Raw genomic sequence first — 21,121 nt, 5'->3', positions numbered from 1 at the left:
TTCAACTGGGTGACCAAACAGTTGGATGTGGGAGGGGAGCTTGATGTGGTATACTTGGATTTCAGCAAAGCCTTTGACACGGTTCCACAAAGGCGACTGATAAATAAATTGAGTGCCCTCGGTGTGGGACCTAGAGTAATGGATTGGGTAAAAAATTGGTTGAATGGTAGGAGACAGAGGGTGGTGGTAAATGGAGCTTGCTCTGAAGAAAAGGATGTCGTCAGTGGAGTACCGCAGGGATTGGTCCTAGGGCCGGCTCTTTTTAACGTCCTTGTGAGCAACATTGTGTAAGGGCTGTCTGGTAAAGTTTGTCTCTTTGGGGATGATACTAAACTCTACAACAGGGTGGACACCCTGGAGGGTGTGAATGACATGAGGAAGGACCTAGCGAAGCTAGAGGAATGGACCGAAATTTGGCAACTAAGGTTTAATCCCCAAAAATGCATGGTCATGCACTTGGGTCGCAAAAATCCAAGGGAACGGTATAGTATAGGGGGTGTAGTGCTTCACTGTGCGAAGGAAGAGCGGGACTTGGGGGTGATTGTGTCTGACAACCTTAAAGCTTTCAAACAGGTAGAAAAAGCAACAGCCAAAGCCAGAAGGATGCTTGGGTGCATAAAGAGAGGCATGACCAGCAGGAAAAAGGAGGTGATAGTGCCGTTGTATAAGTCTCTGGTGAGGCCTCATTTGGAGTACTGCGTGCAGTTCTGGAGACCGCACCTACGGAAAGATATAAACAGGATGGAGTCGGTCCAGAGGGTGGCTACGAAATTAGTAAGCGGTCTTGAATGCAAAAATTATAGGGACAGACTTAAGAACCTCAACATGTATATGCTGGGAGAGAGGAGACATGATAGAAACATTTAAATATCTCAAGGGCATTTATGTACAGGAAGAGAGCCTTTTTCAAATGAAGCAGAGCTCTGGAATGAGGGGGCATATGACAAAGTTAAGAGGGGATAGGCTTAGGAGTAACCTAAGGAAGTATTATTTCACAGAAAGGGTGGTGGAGGCATGGAATGGCCTCCCAGTGGAGGTGGTGGAGGCGAGGACTGTTCCAGAATTTAAAAAGGCATAGGACAAGCATGTGGGATCGCTTAGGAACAGAAAGAATTAGGGGTTTGTTCAGAGCCCTTAGGTCTAGGATGGGATGCATCCCCTTGTTTTCTTCGGCCCAAGGAAGTACCTGGAAAAGAATCCCTGCCCTTTTTCCTCTTTTGGAATGGGCTCGACCGAATGGGCCTTTAGAAGGGCGGAGAATTCATCTGCAAGTACCTCCTTGTGCTGAGAGCTGATTTGAGACACTCTCGGTGGGCAATTTGGTGGTCTCTGCTGCCAATGCAAGGCGTAACTGAGACGGACTATTTGAAGAACCCACCGGTCGGAGGTTACAAGGGGCCACCTTTCCTATAAAAAATTCATCTTCCCCTGAACCAGCAGGTCATCCTGGATGGTCACTTTTACTGCGGCTATGCTCTGCTGGAGTCAGTCTAAAGCTCACCCTCTGCTTTGACTGGGATGCTGGTTGGGCCCAGGGCGCACGCTGTTTGACGACAGAGAGTGTTCTGGAGTTGAGCCTTTGAAGCTGGTGAGAGGAAGGAGCATACCTATGTCTCTGAGAGTAGTATGGACCCATCTTTGACTTACCCAAAAGCCTCTAGGATGAGGAGGAATGTGCAGAAGATGTCCGGCGGGAGAGAGTGTCAATGGTGTCAGTATGTTTCTTGATGAGATCTGCGACTTCCTCCACCTTGTCTCCAAAAAGGTTAACCCCCCTGGCACGTGGCATCCACCAACCTCTGCTGCACTGCTTGGTCTAAGTCAGAGACACACAGCTATGAGAGTCTGTGCAGCTCTATATTCTGGGCAGAGATCCTGGACACTACATCAAAGGTGTCATAGGCTCTCTTGGCTAAGAACTTTCAACATGCCTTCTTCTGCTTGACCAACTAGCAAAGAGATTGGCCTGCTTCTGTGGGAGAGAATCCGCCAAATCAGACATACTGCGCACCAAGTTCCGCAAGTAAAGGCTCATGTAGAGCTAATAAGATTTAATACGGGAGATGAGCATAAAGGCCTGATACATCTTCCGCCTGAAAGAATCCAGGGTTACAGCTTCTTTGCTAGGGGCGCCAAAGCATAATCCCTAGAACTCCTGGCTCTTGAGTGCAGATTCTACCACCAAGGAGTGATGAGGCAACTGGGGCCTATCAAACCCAAGGGAGCTCTGGATCTGGTACATTGTATCTATCTTCTTAGGGAGGTCAGGGACTGACAGAGTGGACTCCCAGTTCTTCACCTGAATGTCTCGCAGGATCTTGTGAAGCGGGACTGTCACAGCCCCTTGAGGAGGGGAATTATAGTCCAAGATCTTGAACATCTCAGCCCTGAGCTCGTCCTCAGTCTCTAAACGAACTGGAATGGCAGCTGCCATTTCCTTGACAAAAAAATGGAAAGGAAAGGCTCTTAGGTGGAGATTTTCTTCTTTTCTCAGGAGGGGAGAGGTCAGATGGAATACCATAGGGACTCCTTCTCCAAGAAGTACCATGGATCCTCATCAGACTCCCATGTGTACTCCTCATCGGTGTTGGCAAAGAACTTCTCATGGGATGAGATGGGTATCGAGGTGTTGACTCCACCCTTGACTCCACTGCCGTCGTGAGAGTGCCAACACAGGTGGGTGTCGACCAGAGCTGTACGCGACACAGTCATCAGAGACCTCACTGCGGGCTAAGGGCCTGGTAGGGCAGCAGCAAGAAGCATGGCAGGCGCAAGCACCCCAGAAACCAAGGCACTCTGTTGCACCCTTCTCCTCCATCGCTAATTCCAGACTCCGTTCCTTTTATCTCGCCGCACCTTATGCCTGGAATAGACTTCCTGAGCCATTACGCCAAGCTCCATCCCTAGCCGCCTTCAAAACCGGGCTAAAGGCCTACCTGTTTGATGCTGCTTTTAATTCCTAACTTGTCACCTGCTCGTAACCTTATCTTGTCTTCCTCTCTTCAATAGTCCCTTTTCCCTATGTGTCCTATCTGTCTATCCTACCCTTATCCCTTATTTGTCCTGTCTGTCTGTCCTGATTTAGACTGTAATCTCTTTTGAGCAGGGACTGTCTTTTTTCTTCATGTTCAATTGTGAAGCACTGCGTACGACTGGTAGTGCTATAGAAATGATTTGTAATAGTAGTAAAAGCCTCACCAAGTGCTCATGAAGCATGACCTGGATGTGCTCATTGAGAGAGGCAACCACTGACCCTAAGAGAACGATATGTATGTGCTGCTTCCATTGTATACAAACAGATCTCATGCATATTCATTGAAGAAATCTTGAAAATCTGACTGGGTTGTGGCCCTCGAGGATCATGATTGCCCACCCCTGAATGAGACACACTATCTCACTTTAGATTACTTTACTGATGGCAATGAATATTACCCTATTAGTATACTGAACAGCAGACTACCCGCAATATTGTAAAAGGATTTCAATGACTGACAATATTCATGTTTACTGCTTGCCAGAGGGAATTTAATGGAGTCATCACAATTTGTAATTTGTATTTATGGAATTGCATTATTATTTGCTGTAGCCAAGGTTAAGTGGGAGGTTCTACCAAAATAAAACGGCAGAGTAGAAGATTAGATTAAATCACTTACCACAAAGGGTGTTGGTGTTATACTGGAGAAGAGGTATACAGGAATTCCCTGGCTAATGAATGTGGTGGCAGCCAGCCTTGCAAACCTAAATAAAAAAATTTAAAAAAAGTTATCTGCAAACTTCTTTCCAGTTACAATTCCTTCCCTGCACATTGATATGGTTCAGGTTTTTTTTTTTTAATTAACAGAATTCAACAGGTTACAATTCTTATTACCATGGCACATAATTCCACCATTTGAATCATTGTCACAATTTACAACTCTTACACATGCATTTATTGCATCCAAAAATCACCACATTCAATATGATCTATGCTGTTTATGTTTTATCTGTGAAATATAGAACTTTCTCAACACTATCTCCCCTTCTTATTCCTCCCCTACAATGATAACAGGGTATATATCCAATTGTCCTTCTTAGACTCTACTGTCCAATTGTATCAAACCTATGTATATAAATTTATGACCCATCTTATTAGGCAGTTGGGATATGAAAAACAAATTAATTTTGTGTCTTGTTTAACTCCATCCACTGAGCGCGAGATTCCACTTTATCATGTCTTGGAGTGGTTGATCAGGACATAAAAGACACAGTCCTGAATTTTTGCTATACCTTGTCCAGTGTGGATGGCTCTACTGATTTCCAGATTTGGCTACTATCACACATTCATTAACTATTCCTAGTTTTATTACACGAGATTCCGCCACAGTCAAGTTGTAAGGGTCAAGTTAGAAGAAGAAGGCTAAACGGCAGCCAGCATGGTTAAAAAGTGAGGTGAAGAAAGCTATTTGAGCTAAAGGAAAGCCCTTCAGAAAATGGAAGAAGGATCTGCCTGAAAATAATAGGAAACAGCATAAGGAATGGCACGTCAAATGCAAACAGAGACTTTGAAAAGAAGATTGCATTGGAGGCAAAAACACATAGTTTAATTTATTTTTTTAAGGTATATTAAAAGAACCAGTTGACTGCTAGATGACTGAGGGATAAAAGTGGCACTCAGGGAACACAAGGCCATAGCGGAGAGATTAAATTAATTCTTTGCTTCGATCTTCACCAAGGAAGATGTGGGAAAGATACCAATGCCAGAAATGGTATTCAATGCCGATGAGTCAAAGAAACTGAAACAAATCTCTGCAAATCTGGAAGATGCAATGAGGCAAATTAACAAACTGAAGAGCAGCAAATCAAATCACCTGGACCAGATGGTATACATCCCAGAGTACTGATAAAATTGAAAAATGAACTTGCAGAGCTATTGTCAATAATATGTAATTTATCTTTTAAATCAAGCATGGTACCTGAAGATTTTTAAAAAGGGTTCCAGAGGTGATCTGGGAGATTATAGACCGGTGAGCTTAATGTCAGTGTCGGGCAAAATGGTAGGGACTATTAAAAGAACAAAATTACAGAGCATATACACAAGCATGGATTAATGAGACAAAGGCAACATGGATTTAGTCAAAAAAAATCTTGCCTCACCAAATCTACTAAATTTCTTTGAAGGGGTGAATAGACGTGGATAAAGGTGAGCTGATCAATATTGTGTATCTGGATTTTCAAAAGGCATTTGACAAAGTACCTCAAGAAAGACTCCTGAATAAATTAGAAAGACATGGGATAGGAGGTTAAAGTCTTACTGTGGATTAAAAACTGGTTAAAATGGAGAGTAGTGTTAAATGGTCAGTATTCTCAATGGAGAAGGTAGATAGTGGGGTTCCCCAGGCGTCTGTGCTGGGACCGCTGCTTTTAAACATATTTATACATGATATAGTGAGGTAATTAAATTTGCTGATGACACAAAGTTATTCAAAGTTGTTAAATTGCAAGAGGATTGTGAAAAATTGCAAGAGGACCTTATGAGACTGGGAGATTGGGCATCCAAATGGCAGATGACGTTTAATGACAGCAAGTGCAAAGTGCTACATGTTGGAAAGAGGAACCCAAACCATAGCTACATGATGCAAGGTTCCACATTAGGAGTCACCACTCAGTAATAGGATCTTGGTGTCATCGTTGATAATACAAACCCTCTGCTCAGTGTGCAGCAGTGGCTAAGAAAGGAAATAGAATGTTAGGAATTATTAGGAAAGGAATGTAAAACAAAAATGAGAATGTTATAATGTCTCTGTATCACGACCATGCCTCGAATACTGTGGGCAATTCTGGTCACCGCATCTCAAAAAAGATATAGTGGAATTAGAAAAGAAACAGAAAAGGGCAACAAAAATGATAAAGGGATGGGACGATTTCCCTATGAGGAAAGGCTAAAGTGGCTAGAGATCTCCAGCTTGGAGAAGAGTCGGCTGAGGGGAGATATGATAGAAATCTATAAAATAATAAGTGGAGTGGAACAGGTAGATGTAAATTGCTTGTTTACTTTTTCCAATAATACCAGGACTAGGGGCACGCAATGAAGCTACTAAGTAGTAAATTTAAACAAATCAGAAAAAATGTATTTCTTCACTCAAATAATTACACTCTGGAATTCATTGCCAGAGAATGTGGTAAAAGCAGTTAGCTCAGCAGCGTTGGCTAATTTCCTAAAAGAAAAATCCATAAGCCATTATTAGCATGGACTTGGGAAAATCCACTGCTTATTCCTAGGATAAGCAGCATAAAATCTGTTTTACTGTTCTGGGATCTTGCTAGGTACTTGTGGTCCGGATTGGCCACTGTTGGAAACAGGATACAGGGCTTGATGAACCTTCAGTCTGTCCCAATATGGCAACACTTAATAACGCAATCTCAATTGTTACCTGAACTGATTTCTTTAAAAAAAAGAAAAGAAGCTAAAATAACCAAAATTAATCTCTTCAGAGGGTTTGCATTTTGTTACAGTTCTGAAATATGAATGTAACTGCCTCACATTGTTGCCGGCAGAGGTTTGAGCCTTTGATTATATTATGCCTGAACACACATTTTGTCATTTTACCTCTTTATAGTTTATTATATCACAATTCACTCTGGTATTATCATTCCAGTTTTTATTAGTCAAATTTTGGTGTCCCCACTATACATGGTATCTTATCTTTTGCTTATCCTGTCTGCTTTGCCTTGTGTTTTTTTGTTCCTACCCATAGTTTTTATTTTATTTTGGTCTTATATATTTTGTCCTTATTCATACAGCCCTGAAGAAGGCTTTGTGCCAAAACACGGCCCGTGTGGGGTTTAGTGTGTTGACACTTCTGGCAGACCCAGATTTTATATTATCAGTGACTGTTGGAACATTGAGATATTGTTGAAGTACTGTTGAAGAATAAAGAATTTTTTTTTGAAGCTTGATTGATCTTGGAACATTTTCCTTCCACCCTCTTCGTACTCTTCAATTTTTTTGTCCCGCTCGTTGTACTTAGGAAATAGAAGAAGATAGGAGTGAGAAAGGACAAATGGACAGCAGCCACTTGAAAGAGTTAGCAGAAGACAGACAGGAAAACAGAAGAGAGAAATTCACTGGCACCAACATCACTGGAAAAATAAAATGCCCAGACAGCAAAGGTATACAAAACTTATATTATTCTGAATTTATAAAGTGCAATATGTTACTTTTGCGAAATGTGCATTGTGGATATCCTTGTATTATGTTCAGTATAAAAGGAAATGAATTTTTCTCTCACCAATGTTGTGGTAAATGCCAGTTTTGACTTACTGGGGGTTACTAGTTCAATTTTTGTTTTCATATTTCTATTTCTAATTTGTGATCTGCATTTGGTGAGGCATAGGCATCATTTGAAAATGATTGGGTGTGCCAGGCAATAAAAAATCACTATCCTTAGTTTTCTCCCATTGGGCCTGCTAGTTATGTTAGTTCATGCAAGAGAGGGGTCATAAATGTCTTGCCATAACCTATTCCCTTTGCCTCTCTGCATTTTGCAGCATCATCTCTGGCCAGATCAGTGTTGTCACACAGGACCCAGGGTCCTCATGTAGAGCAGTGGTTAGGGTGGTGGACTTTGGTCCTGGGGAACTGAGGAACTGAGTTCAATTCCCACTTCAGGCACAGGCAGCTCCTTGTGACTCTGGGCAAGTCATTTAACCCTCCATTGCCCCATGTAAGCCGCATTGAGCCTGCCATGAGTGGGAAAGCGCGGGGTACAAATGTAACAAATAAAATAAATATCCCCTCTCTGGACACAGTGAAGAAGCCTGCTCAATATTGGGGGTACTCAGCACCCACTGGATCCAGAGCTGGCTTTTTGCCTGTAACCAAGGTGCAGTACTCTGTTTTCATGTGGTTTGTATAAATATCTATAGCAATCCTACTTGTTCTATTTTACCACTAGTAGGTGTATTGATGTTCTAAAGTCCAGTGTAATATTTGTAATGCTGTCTAGTCATAGGTAAGGTTCTTGCTATTTCAATGACGGGAATTAATGTTACTGTTGTATGACAGGTCTGCTACATGTACATTGAGTTGGGATTTCTTCAGGTTTTATATTTCACAGTGTTTCTAGTAGTGGACAGATTTGTGTTTCGCATGTCAACTGAGCAATAGCATTACAATATTTTTTGTATGGTGACTTCTAAAGAGAAATGTTCTGCCTGTTGCTGATTGGAGGCTGGATTTTTGTGGATGCAGAGCATGTTTACATTTAACTCATATTTCCCCGAATTCTATAAAAGTCATTAAAAATTATGCATGCAAATTTAGACACATGCCCAATTTGCATGTGCAATTTGAGTAAGCTAATTAGTGCTGATAATTGGCACTAATTAGATTTAATTGAAATATATGCACCTAAATTTTACATGCGAGTTCAAAAAGGGGGAACGGAAATGGAAGGGTCATGGGCTGAACAAGGGTGTTCTCATATTTACACGCATTGTTACAGAACGAGGGGAATATGCGCCTAATTTAGGCAGGTACATTTGCACCATGTTTCAGTTGGTGCAAACAGTCGCGCATAAAGTTAGCCTTGGTTCCCAGGCGTAAGCATTAATCTATAAACCATGCCTAACTTTAAGCAGAGGTTTATAGAATAGCGCTTTTTTTTGTACCATATATAAAATTAACCTCATTATGGTTACAGCATTATTTCTTTTTGTTTTAATTTTTCATGTATGTAGATATCATTAAACTAGTTAATGCTAAATTACACAATTAATTTTGTCCTAGATTATGCATTTATTTTAAATGTCTCTGTTTTTGCAGATAGAGCACCCAGCTACTCCTTCATGCCACTAGGCTACCAAAATTTCTGGGGAGAACACTGTGGTATGAAATGTGAAAACGATGAGAAAATCACTGATTAGTCCAACACTGATTAGTCCAAGATTTTGTTCATAATGTTGCAAAATTGTACTACTGTTGATATATTTAATAAAATTATTATTATTTTTTTAAAGAACATGAATTTTCCAAGTATATGTACTTACCAGCTTCCTTTCTGTCCACAAATGAAGTATTGTGTGTGTACAAGTAAGTTCACTTCTAGTCCTGGCCCTGCACCCACTTACACTTCCTTTTTGTCTTCAAATTGAGCCCCGAGTATGGGAGTCTTTTGGGCTTTAAACTGAATACTACCAAACCTGAAATCCTAAATGTCAGTTTAGATTCAGCTGCTATACTCAGCTTAAAGGCAACTTTTTCCTTCTGTTGGGCAGACATTTCTTAAGAATTTGGGGGTTAAAATCAATCCAGATTTTGGTGACCTATATAAATTGAACTATGGCACATTACCTCAGGAGCTCTCTCATGATCTACATCCTTGGCATGGGCCGTCACATACATGGCTGAGGCATATTGCTATCAGTTGAATGATAGTCCTGCCTCTGTTTCTTTACCTATGCTAGACCCTCCCCACTGGTGTACCTAAAAGTGCCCTACTATATTTACAGCATAAACTATTCTTGTGCATTTGAGAGAAATGTCCCCCTTGAGATTCTAAAAGGGTGTTGATAAAAAGAAGAGATGGGAAGGCATAGGAATTCCAGACATGAGGAGATGCTACTGGGAAGCACAGTTCAGATCATTATTGAAGTAGGGGGGGGGGGGATATGCCAAAAGCTTGGGTATGTTTGGAACAATGTTTCCTGGGTGAGACCCCAAGGTAGTATTTGCTATGGGAATATGGAAAAGTGTCGGTGAGAAGCAAACATGATAATCCTATCTTACAACACATAACGTTGTTGTCCAGCTTGAAAGTTATTCTATTACATTAGCAAGACATCTCACGCTTGGCTCCACCATTAACGCTCTTGCTTTTTGCTCCTAAACGTGATCCAAGAGTGATAAATAAGTGAGAACTGAAAGGGATCAAGCAACTAAGGCAGTTATACAGAGAGGGGTTACTTAGATCTTTTCAGGATCTGCAAAACACTTACTACATATTTCAAAGATTTTTATTTTTACTTACAGCTAATACATCTACTTCACAGTGCCCCCCTCAAAAGCTGGTTGACAGGACCTTTGACTTTTTTTGAGGAAGTATATCAGCCTAAAATGATCTCCTATATATACGATGTATTAGAAAACTTGTAAACCTAAATATATTGTCTAACAGAAACGTCACTTGGCGGTCTTGCTTACAGATCAAGATTACCTTTCACCTCTCTATCTGCAAAATTTGGGGGGAATGGACTTAAATCTCTATAGAGGTGGTATTTGATATCTTGTTTGGCTCACATTTCCTCAATGGGTGGACTTCTGTGCTGGAGGGACTGTGGGTGGGTGGGTACTTGTTTGCATATCTGGTGGAAGACTCCTTCTGTACGAACCTTTTAAAATGCATGTGCTGAGACCTTTGTGAATATGTTTAATCTTACCATACTCTCCCATATGGTTAGATAAAGTACTTTCCCAAGCTACAGAACAAACTTGAGGACAAAAAAATCTTGAAGGAGGAAAAAAAAGTCTCAGTGCCCTCACCTCCATCCGTTGCTAAAATCTTACAGGTTGAAAGGATTTTAACAAGGGTAAACACTCATCATAGGCATAAAAAACCCTTTCAAAAGGATCATTTAAAACTCTGCTTATATATGGAGGCGAGGGCACTGAGGCTTTTTCTCCTTTCAAGATTTTTTGTACTCCACTAGTTTGTTCTGAAGCTTGGGAAAGTACTTTAGCTAAACATATGGGACAGTGTTAATTTGACTCTTTCGTCCTCTTTTTTTGACTGAACATTAATCTTACTATACTGGCCCAGCGCGGGAGGGTGAGCCATTGGGCCACAGTTGAGTCGACGCTACTTGGCCAACCCAAGGGTTAGCTAGGCCCCAACTGGCAGCAGGTGAATCACCCAGGCTAAGCACTATTGGGCAGGCCTGAGTCAGGACAAGCTGCAGCGGAAGACAAGGCTGGAGCAGAAGACACAGCAGGAAACGGGGCACAGGCAAGTAGGAGACATGGCTGGAGGCAATGCTGGAGTCAGAACCAGAGGCATGGCAGGATCAGCTTTATAAGTACTCAACCTAATGTTAGAACTTGTGTCCATACATCAAAATGTCACGACTGTGATAGTGATCCCCCTCTGACTCACCTTTTGTCCCAATGGTCAGCTGCTGAGCTGGCTACTGTCTACATTATTTCTTTCCTGTGTGTTTCAAGCCTCACTTTGGGTTCAGTGTATTTCCTGCTTCTGTCCTGTTTATAAGGAAGTGGTGCACTTTCATTCAGTGCCTTTGCAATTACAAAGGTCTCCAGGTTAGTCCGTGTGCAGTGAAGCACTTCTGCCTTGTTTATCGTCTGTGTGCCTGTGGGCACTTCTGCCTTGATTTCTTGTTGCTTTGTTCTTAGTCAGTGTGCCTGTGGGCACTTCTGTTTTGATTCCTTGTTTAGGGTGCCTCTGTGCACTTCTGCTTCTGTTCTTTTCGGTCTGTTTGTGTGCTAGGTTCAGCCTTCAGCCATAGTTCTGTTGTATGTCTGTGTGGGTCAGCATTGTGTCCTGCCTAGTCTGCCTTGCTTGTTCTAGTCTCCTCTACCTTAGCTTCAGCCTTAGTTCTGCTGTTTGTCTGTGTGGGTCAGCTTTGTATCCTGCATGTGTCTGCCCTGCTTGTCTTCAGCTCCAGTCCCCTTCCTGCTTGTCTCTGCCCTGTTTGCTTTCAGCTTCTGTTCCTGCCAAGCTTGTTTGAGTATCCTGAATACGGTTCCAGTATCTTGAATCCTGTTCTTGCCAAGCTTGTTTGAAAATCCTGAATCCTGCTTGAATATCCTGAATCCGGTTCCTGCCAAGCTTATTTGAAAATCCTGAATCCTGCTTGAGTATCCTGAATCCTGTTCTTGCCAAGCTCGTTCCAGTATCCTGAATCCTGTTCCAGTCAAGCCAAGTCTGTCCCAGCATCCGGTTTCAGCCAAGCCAAGCTTGTTAGTCCAGTCCTGCTTGGGGGGGGGGTTTGCCTCCTGCTGCCGAACCCCCTGCTGCCGCTCGACGACAGTAGGCCAAGGGCTCACGTTGTTCCAGAGTTTGTGACTGGTTGTTTAAAGCATGGGACTGTGACACAAAATTAACAGTATACATTGTCCATCATTCCTATTATTGTTCTGTTGCAATCAAAGTATAATATGTTAATTTAGATGTATGGACAGAAGTTCAAAAATTAGGTTGAGTGCTTATAAAGCACTTGTACATTTAAGGTGGGAGAAGAATCAGTTCTGAAGATATTCTGTTTTTTGCCATTTCTAACTACATTGATAGTGTGTTGATAGAAAAAGTACTTCAGCCCATTTGTATTATTTGTATAATGTTAACAGCAATGGTTTATTGAGGGTTATAAGAAATAGAAGTACAATGAATGTATATGATTGAGGTTTTACTAAGAAAGAGAATGTGTGGAGAGTGAGGAATTTTATTGTAGGAGAAAAATTGTATTAGATATATGTTTGATTAATAAAGGATTTTGATGGTTTGTTCATAGTACATCTATGGTTACTATAGTAAACAAGTGTTTTTGCTGTTCACAGATAGGGGAACGGTTCACCTACATGGATTCCTCAGAGCCTAGGGGTAAACCCTCCTGGCTAGGAGGGCATGTAGCTTGCTGGTAGCTAGGCATCTGAAGAGCTGTCTTGCTAGGCTCGTCCTTGGAACTGGATATCCACCAGGTTACAGAGGCCAACGAAGTCATCTAGTGCAGTAGGGAGATCCCAACCTGACAGCTCATCCAACATCTGGTGTGCCAATCCCTGCCAGAAGGCCGCAACAGGATTCATTGTTCTAGCTTAGTTCTGAACCTGCTTCAGCCTAAGAAGCTGATGATGTAACCTTCCCCACTCCTCGAAGACCCTCCTGAATTGCACTAGGAAACTATGGAGAGCGTTAAGCACTGGATCATTCCGAAAACAGAGATGCCTATGCAAGAGGCAAGAGCTTGACCTGGCAGAAGGGAAATGATTAGGCCACCCTGGCCCTATCAGAAGAGAAATCCCTTGCTTGGAGTTCAAAAATTATCAGACATTGGTTGCTGAATCCTCTACTAGACTTGGGGCTTCCATTGTATCTAGGTGGTGCCATAAGTCTGATACCCAAAGTTATGGAAGCGGCCACTGGGAGTGGACCAGCAGCCTGCATAGCAGGGTCTAGGGCTGGAAAAGCTGTGGGCTAGAGTACTGCTGACATCTGGAAGTAGTCCATGTGGTTGGTCAGGTCCTGAATAGAACCAAAGAGCCGCTGGAAAGCCAGTTGCTGAAGAAGCTGCAAGGCAAGTGATTCGCCCGAGCTCATGGCCTTTGCAATCTGTCACAGCTCCGGAGGGTGAGCCCTTCGGCTGTAGCCGAATTGACGATACCCGGCCAACCCAAGGATTAGATAGGCCCCTACTGGCAGCATGTGAATCACCTGGGTTAGGCACAGAACAGACTGAAATAGGCACTATTGGGCAGACCTGCGTCAGGACAAGCTAGAACTGAAGACTTGGCTGGAGCGGAAGACACAGTTGGAAACAGGGTGGAGGCAAGGCAGGAGTCAAAGTTGGAACATGAAGCAGGAAGAGGACTGGAAGCAAAAGTTCCTTATATTCCCTCCAGGGAGAAAGTGATGCTTTCAGCAGGTGTGTGGGTCACTCTGCAGCTGGCCCTTTAAAATAGGACCTGATACACGCGCACTAGCCTATGTGTACCAAGAGCAGGGATCAGGAGGGAGTGACCTACAGAACCGGAGAGAGCGCCCTGGAATGTTGGGAGCTGCAACATGGGCAGCCAACCATCTTGGGGAGCTGGCCAGGGATCCTGAAGAGACTCGCGGAGGCTGACCCTGGCGCCTCCAATCAGCAAAAAGGTAAGCTGACGTGCGGAGGGAGCAGGCACATGAACATACCAATGGACTCTGCTCTTTCTTCTACACTTGCCAACGGTGGGGGGGTACCGCTGGATGTTTTAAGGGTACTCAGTGATCCACTGAGAGGACCAAGGAGCTTCCTACAGCTCAGAACAGCTTTTTGAGATGTCTTTTTGAGTAAATTAACTGCCCAAAAATGAGGACAAATGGACACTTTTACTTGGTTTCAATCCACTCAGCCGTAAACCTATTTTGGTACGCTTGGTTTTCTATGTGCATGGTATCGGTGTGATGATTTGTTATCCTTGTTGTTCATTTGGCCATTAGCCTCTAGGCTTGGGACTTGGCTATTAGTGGGATGAACGGAAGGGTAATTGAAAAAGGGGTGAGTATTTCAAATGTTTGCTGTTTTTCCATATTGGCTTATAGGCACACCTCTGACCTGCCCATATCCCTCCTAGGTCCGTGCCCCTAGCAGATGCACGCTATGAACTCTGCACGCTTGTAGAATAGTGACTATGAGCAATTGCACATCTAACTACAAATGAGGGCCAAACAGTACCATTTAAAACTAATTACTGGTGGTTAATACCAATTAGCAGCTAAATTAGCAATTATGTTATGCATGTAACTGGCACTATTCTATAACTTGCGAATGCAACTTTGAGCACTAAGTGTCAAATTGTGCACACGTGTTTATAGAATTAGGGGATAAGCTAGAGGTAGAAGACTCCAAAGATTGGTCCTTTAGATTTAAGTTATACGTTTGACTCAGATATACCTGGTTTTTCCACACTCGAGTCAAATATACAGTGGTGGAAATAAGTATTTGATCCCTTGCTGATTTTGTAAGTTTGCCCACTGACAAAGACATGAGCAGCCCATAATTGAAGGGTAGGTTATTGGTAACAGTGAGAGATAGCACATCACAAATTAAATCCGGAAAATCACATTGTGGAAAGTATATGAATTTATTTGCATTCTGCAGAGGGAAATAAGTATTTAATCCCTCTGGCAAACAAGACCTAATACTTGGTGGCAAAACCCTTGTTGGCAAGCACAGCGGTCAGACGTCTTCTGTAGTTGATGATGAGGTTTGCACACATGTCAGGAGGAATTTTGGTCCACTCCTCTTTGCAGATCATCTCTAAATCATTAAGAGTTCTGGGCTGTCGCTTGGCAACTCGCAGCTTCAGCTCCCTCCATAAGTTTCAATGGGATTAAGGTCTGGTGACTGGCTAGGCCACTCCATGACCCTAATGTGCTTCTTCCTGAGCCACTCCTTTCTTGCCTTGGCTGTATGTTTTGGGTCATTGTCGTGCTGGAAGACCCAGCCACGACCCATTTTTAAGGCCCTGGCGGAGGGAAGGAGGTTGTCACTCAGAATTGTACGGTACATGGCCCCATCCATTCTCCCATTGATGCGGTGAAGTAGTCCTGTGCCCTTAGCAGAGAAACACCCCCAAAACATAACATTTCCACCTCCATGCTTGACAGTGGGGACGGTGTTCTTTGGGTCATAGGCAGCATTTCTCTTCCTCCAAACACGGCGAGTTGAGTTCATGCCAAAGAGCTCAATTTTTGTCTCATCTGACCACAGCACCTTCTCCCAATCACTCTCGGCATCATCCAGGTGTTCACTGGCAAACTTCAGACGGGGCCGTCACATGTGCCTTCCGGAGCAGGGGGACCTTGCGGGCACTGCAGGATTGCAATCCGTTATGTCGTAATGTGTTACCAATGGTTTTCGTGGTGACAGTGGTCCCAGCTGCCTTGAGATCATTGACAAGTTCCCCCCTTGTAGTTGTAGGCTGATTTCTAACCTTCCTCATGATCAAGGATACCCCACGAGGTGAGATTTTGCGTGGAGCCCCAGATCTTTGTCGATTGACAGTCATTTTGTACTTCTTCCATTTTCTTACTATGGCACCAACAGTTGTCTCCTTCTCGCCCAGCGTCTTACTGATGGTTTTGTAGCCCATTCCAGCCTTGTGCAGGTGTATGATCTGTCCCTGACATCCTTAGACAGCTCCTTGCTCTTGGCCATTTTGTAGAGGTTAGAGTCTGACTGATTCACTGAGTCTGTGGACAGGTGTCTTTCATACAGGTGACCATTGCCGACAGCTGTCTGTCATGCAGGTAACGAGTTGATTTGGAGCATCTACCTGGTCTGTAGGGGCCAGATCTCTTACTGGTTGGTGGGGGATCAAATACTTATTTCCCTCTGCAGAATGCAAATAAATTCATATACTTTCCACAATGTGATTTTCCGGATTTAATTTGTGATGTGCTATCTCTCACTGTTACCAATAACCTACCCTTCAATTATGGGCTGCTCATGTCTTTGTCAGTGGGCAAACTTACAAAATCAGCAAGGGATCAAATACTTATTTCCACCACTGTATAATGTACAGTAAAAGGGCCAAATGCTGGTGACCCCCTGCTCTTTGTATAGCATTATACCTATATTAAGCCATATGTAACATTATATATAGCTATATGTATTAGAGGTGGGCAACGACTAAAAAATTTTAATTGTGATTAAACGTACTATTAAATTTTTGATTGTGCGAGTGTAATTGCACTTAGCCACGGCATGTATTTTGGGCCATAAAGTGTAATTCAAACAAAATGTAATGTGTAATTCAAACAAAATGTAATACTGAAAATGACAATCAATACTTTATGGTACTGTAACTTGAATATTTAAATTTTCCTCCCTCTCCCTCTCTCCCAGTGCAGCCCTTGCCCTCATCCTCTCTCCCATCACGGTCCCAGCCCTCTCTTTCTCTCCAAGCACAGCTCCAGCACTCTCCCTCCCTTCCTCCCAGTACAGTTTCACTCTTCTGCCTCCCTTCCATCATAGCCCCAAGCCCTCTTCCTCCCTCTCCAGCACAGCTCCAGCCCTCTCACTTCTTCCTAGCAGAGCTGGAACACTCCTCTTGCTTCCCAGGTGACCCAACATTCTTAATCACTTCCCAGCATAGCTCACTACAAGATTCAGTGATCTTCCAGCATAACACCCCAGCAGGTCATCAGTACTCCCCTTCCCTGCCAGCACAGCCCCAGCACTCTCATCCCCCTCCCCCATGCACATACATACATGCCAACTCGCCAGCTGAAAAATGCTGTTCAGTTGCATGTAACTTTACTTTATTCAATCATGGGGCTTGCCTCAGTCTGGAATGAAGGATGTGGACAATTCAGAGAAAGGCTACTATAATGGCGCAGGGTTTAAAAAAAAAAAAAAAAAAACCCTGCTTCCCTCAATCACCTGCAAGAGACTCTCAGCAATTCACACATCACGTGTTTAGCGCTGACCCGGAAGCCTTAGCTTGCAGCAAATAGGAAGTTGCGTCAGGGGGTGGGATGTGGCAGACACACGTCTTTCTGGGTCAGAAGTGTGTGGCAATCAGTGCTGCTGCCCGAGACGCCATGAAGAGGAGGTGAGGTAAATGGGGAGGGGGGGGGGGGGGGGCAGTGTTAAAAAATCTTTTCAACGTTAAACTTTTGACACAGTGTGCACTCCATTTATTTATTTGTTATTAAAAAATGCCCCCAATTTAAAAAAAAGAGAAAAGCAACTTCTTCTTGGCCTTCGAGCTGAAGAAAGCTTGACTAAATTTAAAGCATTTTTAAAAGCTCATTTTTGCCGCATAGCTTTTGAAGGACAGCTTCCTGAATAGTGAGGGCTTTATTCTGTAGTTTGTACACATGGAATTTTTTTTCTTCTTTCTTCTCTTTTGTGAATTGATACATGGGTGTGTTTCTATGAATTTTCTCTCTTTCTTATCTAATTGTGTAGTTCTTTTCCTTTTAGTGGTCTTTATAATTATACATTGCTGAGATCCTACCAGCTAAGCGGTATATCAAATTTTAATAAACTAAACTTAGGGGTAGATTCTACAAACGGTGCCAAAACTCAGGCACCAGAAATATGGACACCAAGCGCCAATTGTGTAATGGTAATTGCATGTGTAATACCATTACAGAATAAGTCGGCAGGCACGTTCCTAACTTAAGCTGCATTTACACCACGTCAAAGGCTGGTGTAAATTGCTACACCTCAGATTGGCAGTTGTGCGTGCACGTGATAGCATTCTGTCACATATGTGCACAACTGCAAGACCCGCCCCCTGACCCCGCCCCCTTTGTAGGTGCACGTTAGCAATTCCAGCCCTCCCCCCCTCCCCCAATATTCAGCACTTTTGCTGTCCGCTGCCGGCATTAAACCCAGATATTCAATGCTGGGCCATTTCTGGAAACCAGCATTAAACATCCAGGGTTTTTTTTTGAGTGCAGATATTCAGTGCTAACCGATTAACCTTTCCACAATGATAGGACAGCTATTTATATGGTCCTATTTGACTGCTAAACTTATCTGGTTAGGTGCCTAACCGGGTAAATCCAGCAACATAGCCAGTTATGTGCTAGGCACTAATCGGCAATATTCAGCCGGCGAAAACTCATTATCTCCTGCTGAATATTAGCAGTTAGGCACCAATATGTTATTTAACTGGTTAAATAGCGCTGAATATTGGGGGGGGGGGGGGGGGGTATGTTAACAGAATACTGCTCAAGTGCAGTTGTGCCTGTAGCTTCAAATTAGTGCCAATCAGCACCAATTAAAGGGCATTATTGGTACATAATGCCAATTGACGCCTAATTTAACAATTAAGTTATGAACAACTGGCACAAGCCTATAAGTTGCATGCTAGTCAGAAATTTTGGCACCCAACTTTATAGAATCTGGAGGTTAGACATTCAGCACAGCACCAAGGGTGTTATAAGACACCAAATAGATTTAGACAGCAAATAAGGGCATAAATACCAGTATTCTAGTCATTTAAGGAAGAATTCATCAAGGTTTAGTAAAAGATCACCTTTTACTGCATCTTATTTATTGCCAGATTTAGCAACCTGTAGGATTTCAGTAGCACCGGTTGCTAAACCCTGTGGTAAGAGAATAATGCTGCTTGTGAACTACATCACAAGCAGTGTTATTCCAGTTGCTCAGGAGCATCAGGTCACAAAGCTGTGGCCTGATGCTCTCAGGTCGAAGACTGAGAGCTGTCCAAGCTGCTCCCCCCTCCACCAAAGCACATCCTGATCCCCCAATTAGGCCTCCCCACCCCCAATGCAAGCCCCCAACCTCCATAATCCCTCCCACCCCACCCCGTGCCCATATCTCTCAGGCTGGTGATATAGTGTAATGAAATAAATTTGCATACAATGGAGATAGTGTATGCAAATCAATTTCATGCATATTCATTGTGGATAAGCTGAAAACCTGACTTGCAAGGGGGTACTCCAGGACCAACTTGGGAAACACTGATCTAGTGGTCCTGGAGCAGGAGCGATCCCCAGTCACTCCTGTCCTCCCGGAACTGCCTGTCAAAATGACGCCCCTTAGACTACTGCTAGGGTGCCATTTTGACAGGCAGCACCAGGAGGGCAGGAGTGACTTGGTATCACTCCTGCCCTAGGACCACTGGACTACAAGGCAGTGAATGATACATACCTGTAGCAGGTGTTCTCCGAGGACAGCAGGCTGATTGTTCTCACGACTGGGGTGACGTCCGCGGCAGCCCCCACCAACCGGAAAAAGCTTCGCGGGCGGTCCGCACGCAGGGCACGCCCACTGCGCATGCGCGGCCGTCTTTCCGCTCGTGCGCGACCGTTCCCGCCAGTTGAATGACAAGCAAAAGATGAAAACGCAACTCCAAAGGGGAGGAGGGAGGGTAGGTGAGAACAATCAGCCTGCTGTCCTCGGAGAACACCTGCTACAGGTATGTATCATTCACTTTCTCCGAGGACAAGCAGGCTGCTTGTTCTCACGACTGGGGTATCCCTAGCTCTCAGGCTCACTTAAAACAAGAACCCAGGTCAATTGAACCTCGCAACGGCGAGGGTACAACAGAAAATTGACCTACGAAGAACAACTAACTGAGAGTGCAGCCTGACCAGAATAAATTCGGGTCCTGGAGGGTGGAGTTGGATTTACACCCCAAACAGATTCTGCAGCACCGACTGCCCGAACCGACTGTCGCGTCGGGTATCCTGCTGGAGGCAGTAATGTGATGTGAATGTGTGGACAGATGACCACGTCGCAGCCTTGCAAATCTCTTCAATAGTGGCTGACTTCAAGTGGGCCACTGACGCTGCCATGGCTCTAACACTATGAGCCGTGACATGACCCTCAAGAGCCAGCCCAGCCTGGGCGTAAGTGAAGGAAATGCAATCTGCTAGCCAACTGGAGATGGTGCGTTTCCCGACAGCGACCCCTAGCCTGTTAGGGTCGAAAGAAACAAACAATTGGGCGGACTGTCTGTGGGGCTGTGTCCGCTCCAAGTAGAAGGCCAATGCTCTCTTGCAGTCCAATGTGTGCAACTGACGTTCAGCAGGGCGGGTATGCGGCCTGGGGAAGAATGTTGGCAAGACAATTGACTGGTTAAGATGGAACTCCGACACCACCTTCGGCAGGAACTTTGGGTGGGTGCGGAGCACTACTCTGTTGTGATGAAATTTGGTATATGGAGCATGAGCTACTAGGGCTTGAAGCTCACTGACCCTACGAGCTGAAGTAACTGCCACCAAGAAAATAACCTTCCAGGTCAAGTACTTCAGATGGCAGGTATTCAGTGGCTCAAAAGGAGGTTTCATCAGCTGGGTGAGGACGACGTTGAGATCCCATGACACTGTAGGAGGCTTGATAGGGGGCTTTGACAAGAGCAAGCCTCTCATGAATCGAACTACTAAAGGCTCTCCAGAGATGGCTTTACCTTCCACACGATAATGGTAAGCACTAATCGCACTAAGGTGATTCCTTACTGAGTTGGTCTTGAGGCCAGACTCTGATAAGTGCAGAAGGTATTCAAGCAGGTTCTGTGCAGGGCAAGAACGAGGTTCTAGGGCCTTGCTCTCACACCAGACGACAAACCTCCTCCACTTGAAAAAGTAACTCTTTTTAGTGGAATCCTTCCTAGAGGCAAGCAAGACACGGGAGACACCCTCAGACAGACCCAACGCAGTGAAGTCTACGCCCTCAACATCCAGGCCGTGAGAGCCAGGGACTGAAGGCTGGGGTGCAGCAACGCTCCGTCGTTCTGTGAGATGAGAGTCGGAAAACACTCCAATCTCCACGGTTCTTCTGAGGACAACTCCAGAAGAAGAGGGAACCAGATCTGACGGGGCCAAAAGGGCGCTATCAGAATCATGGTGCCGTGGTCTTGCTTGAGCTTCAGTAAGGTCTTCCCCAC

General features: G+C 44.0%; 1 protein-coding gene across 1 annotated transcript in view; it reads right to left on the bottom strand.

The window, feature by feature from the left end:
- The window catches only part of LOC115461465 (phosphoglucomutase-2-like), a 124,590-nt gene that overhangs the window by 79,259 nt on the left and 24,210 nt on the right, over positions 1 to 21,121 (bottom strand). Inside the window, 1 exon segment of the mRNA XM_030191285.1 lies at positions 3,654 to 3,738. Coding sequence (XP_030047145.1) covers positions 3,654 to 3,738 — 85 coding nt within the window.

This window comes from Microcaecilia unicolor, chromosome 2 (genome assembly GCF_901765095.1).
Source record: "Microcaecilia unicolor chromosome 2, aMicUni1.1, whole genome shotgun sequence".
In the NCBI taxonomy this organism is placed as follows: Eukaryota; Metazoa; Chordata; class Amphibia; order Gymnophiona; family Siphonopidae; genus Microcaecilia; species Microcaecilia unicolor.
The sequence above is the reverse complement of the archived record's forward strand: the minus strand, read 5'-3'. Positions and strand labels throughout refer to the sequence as shown.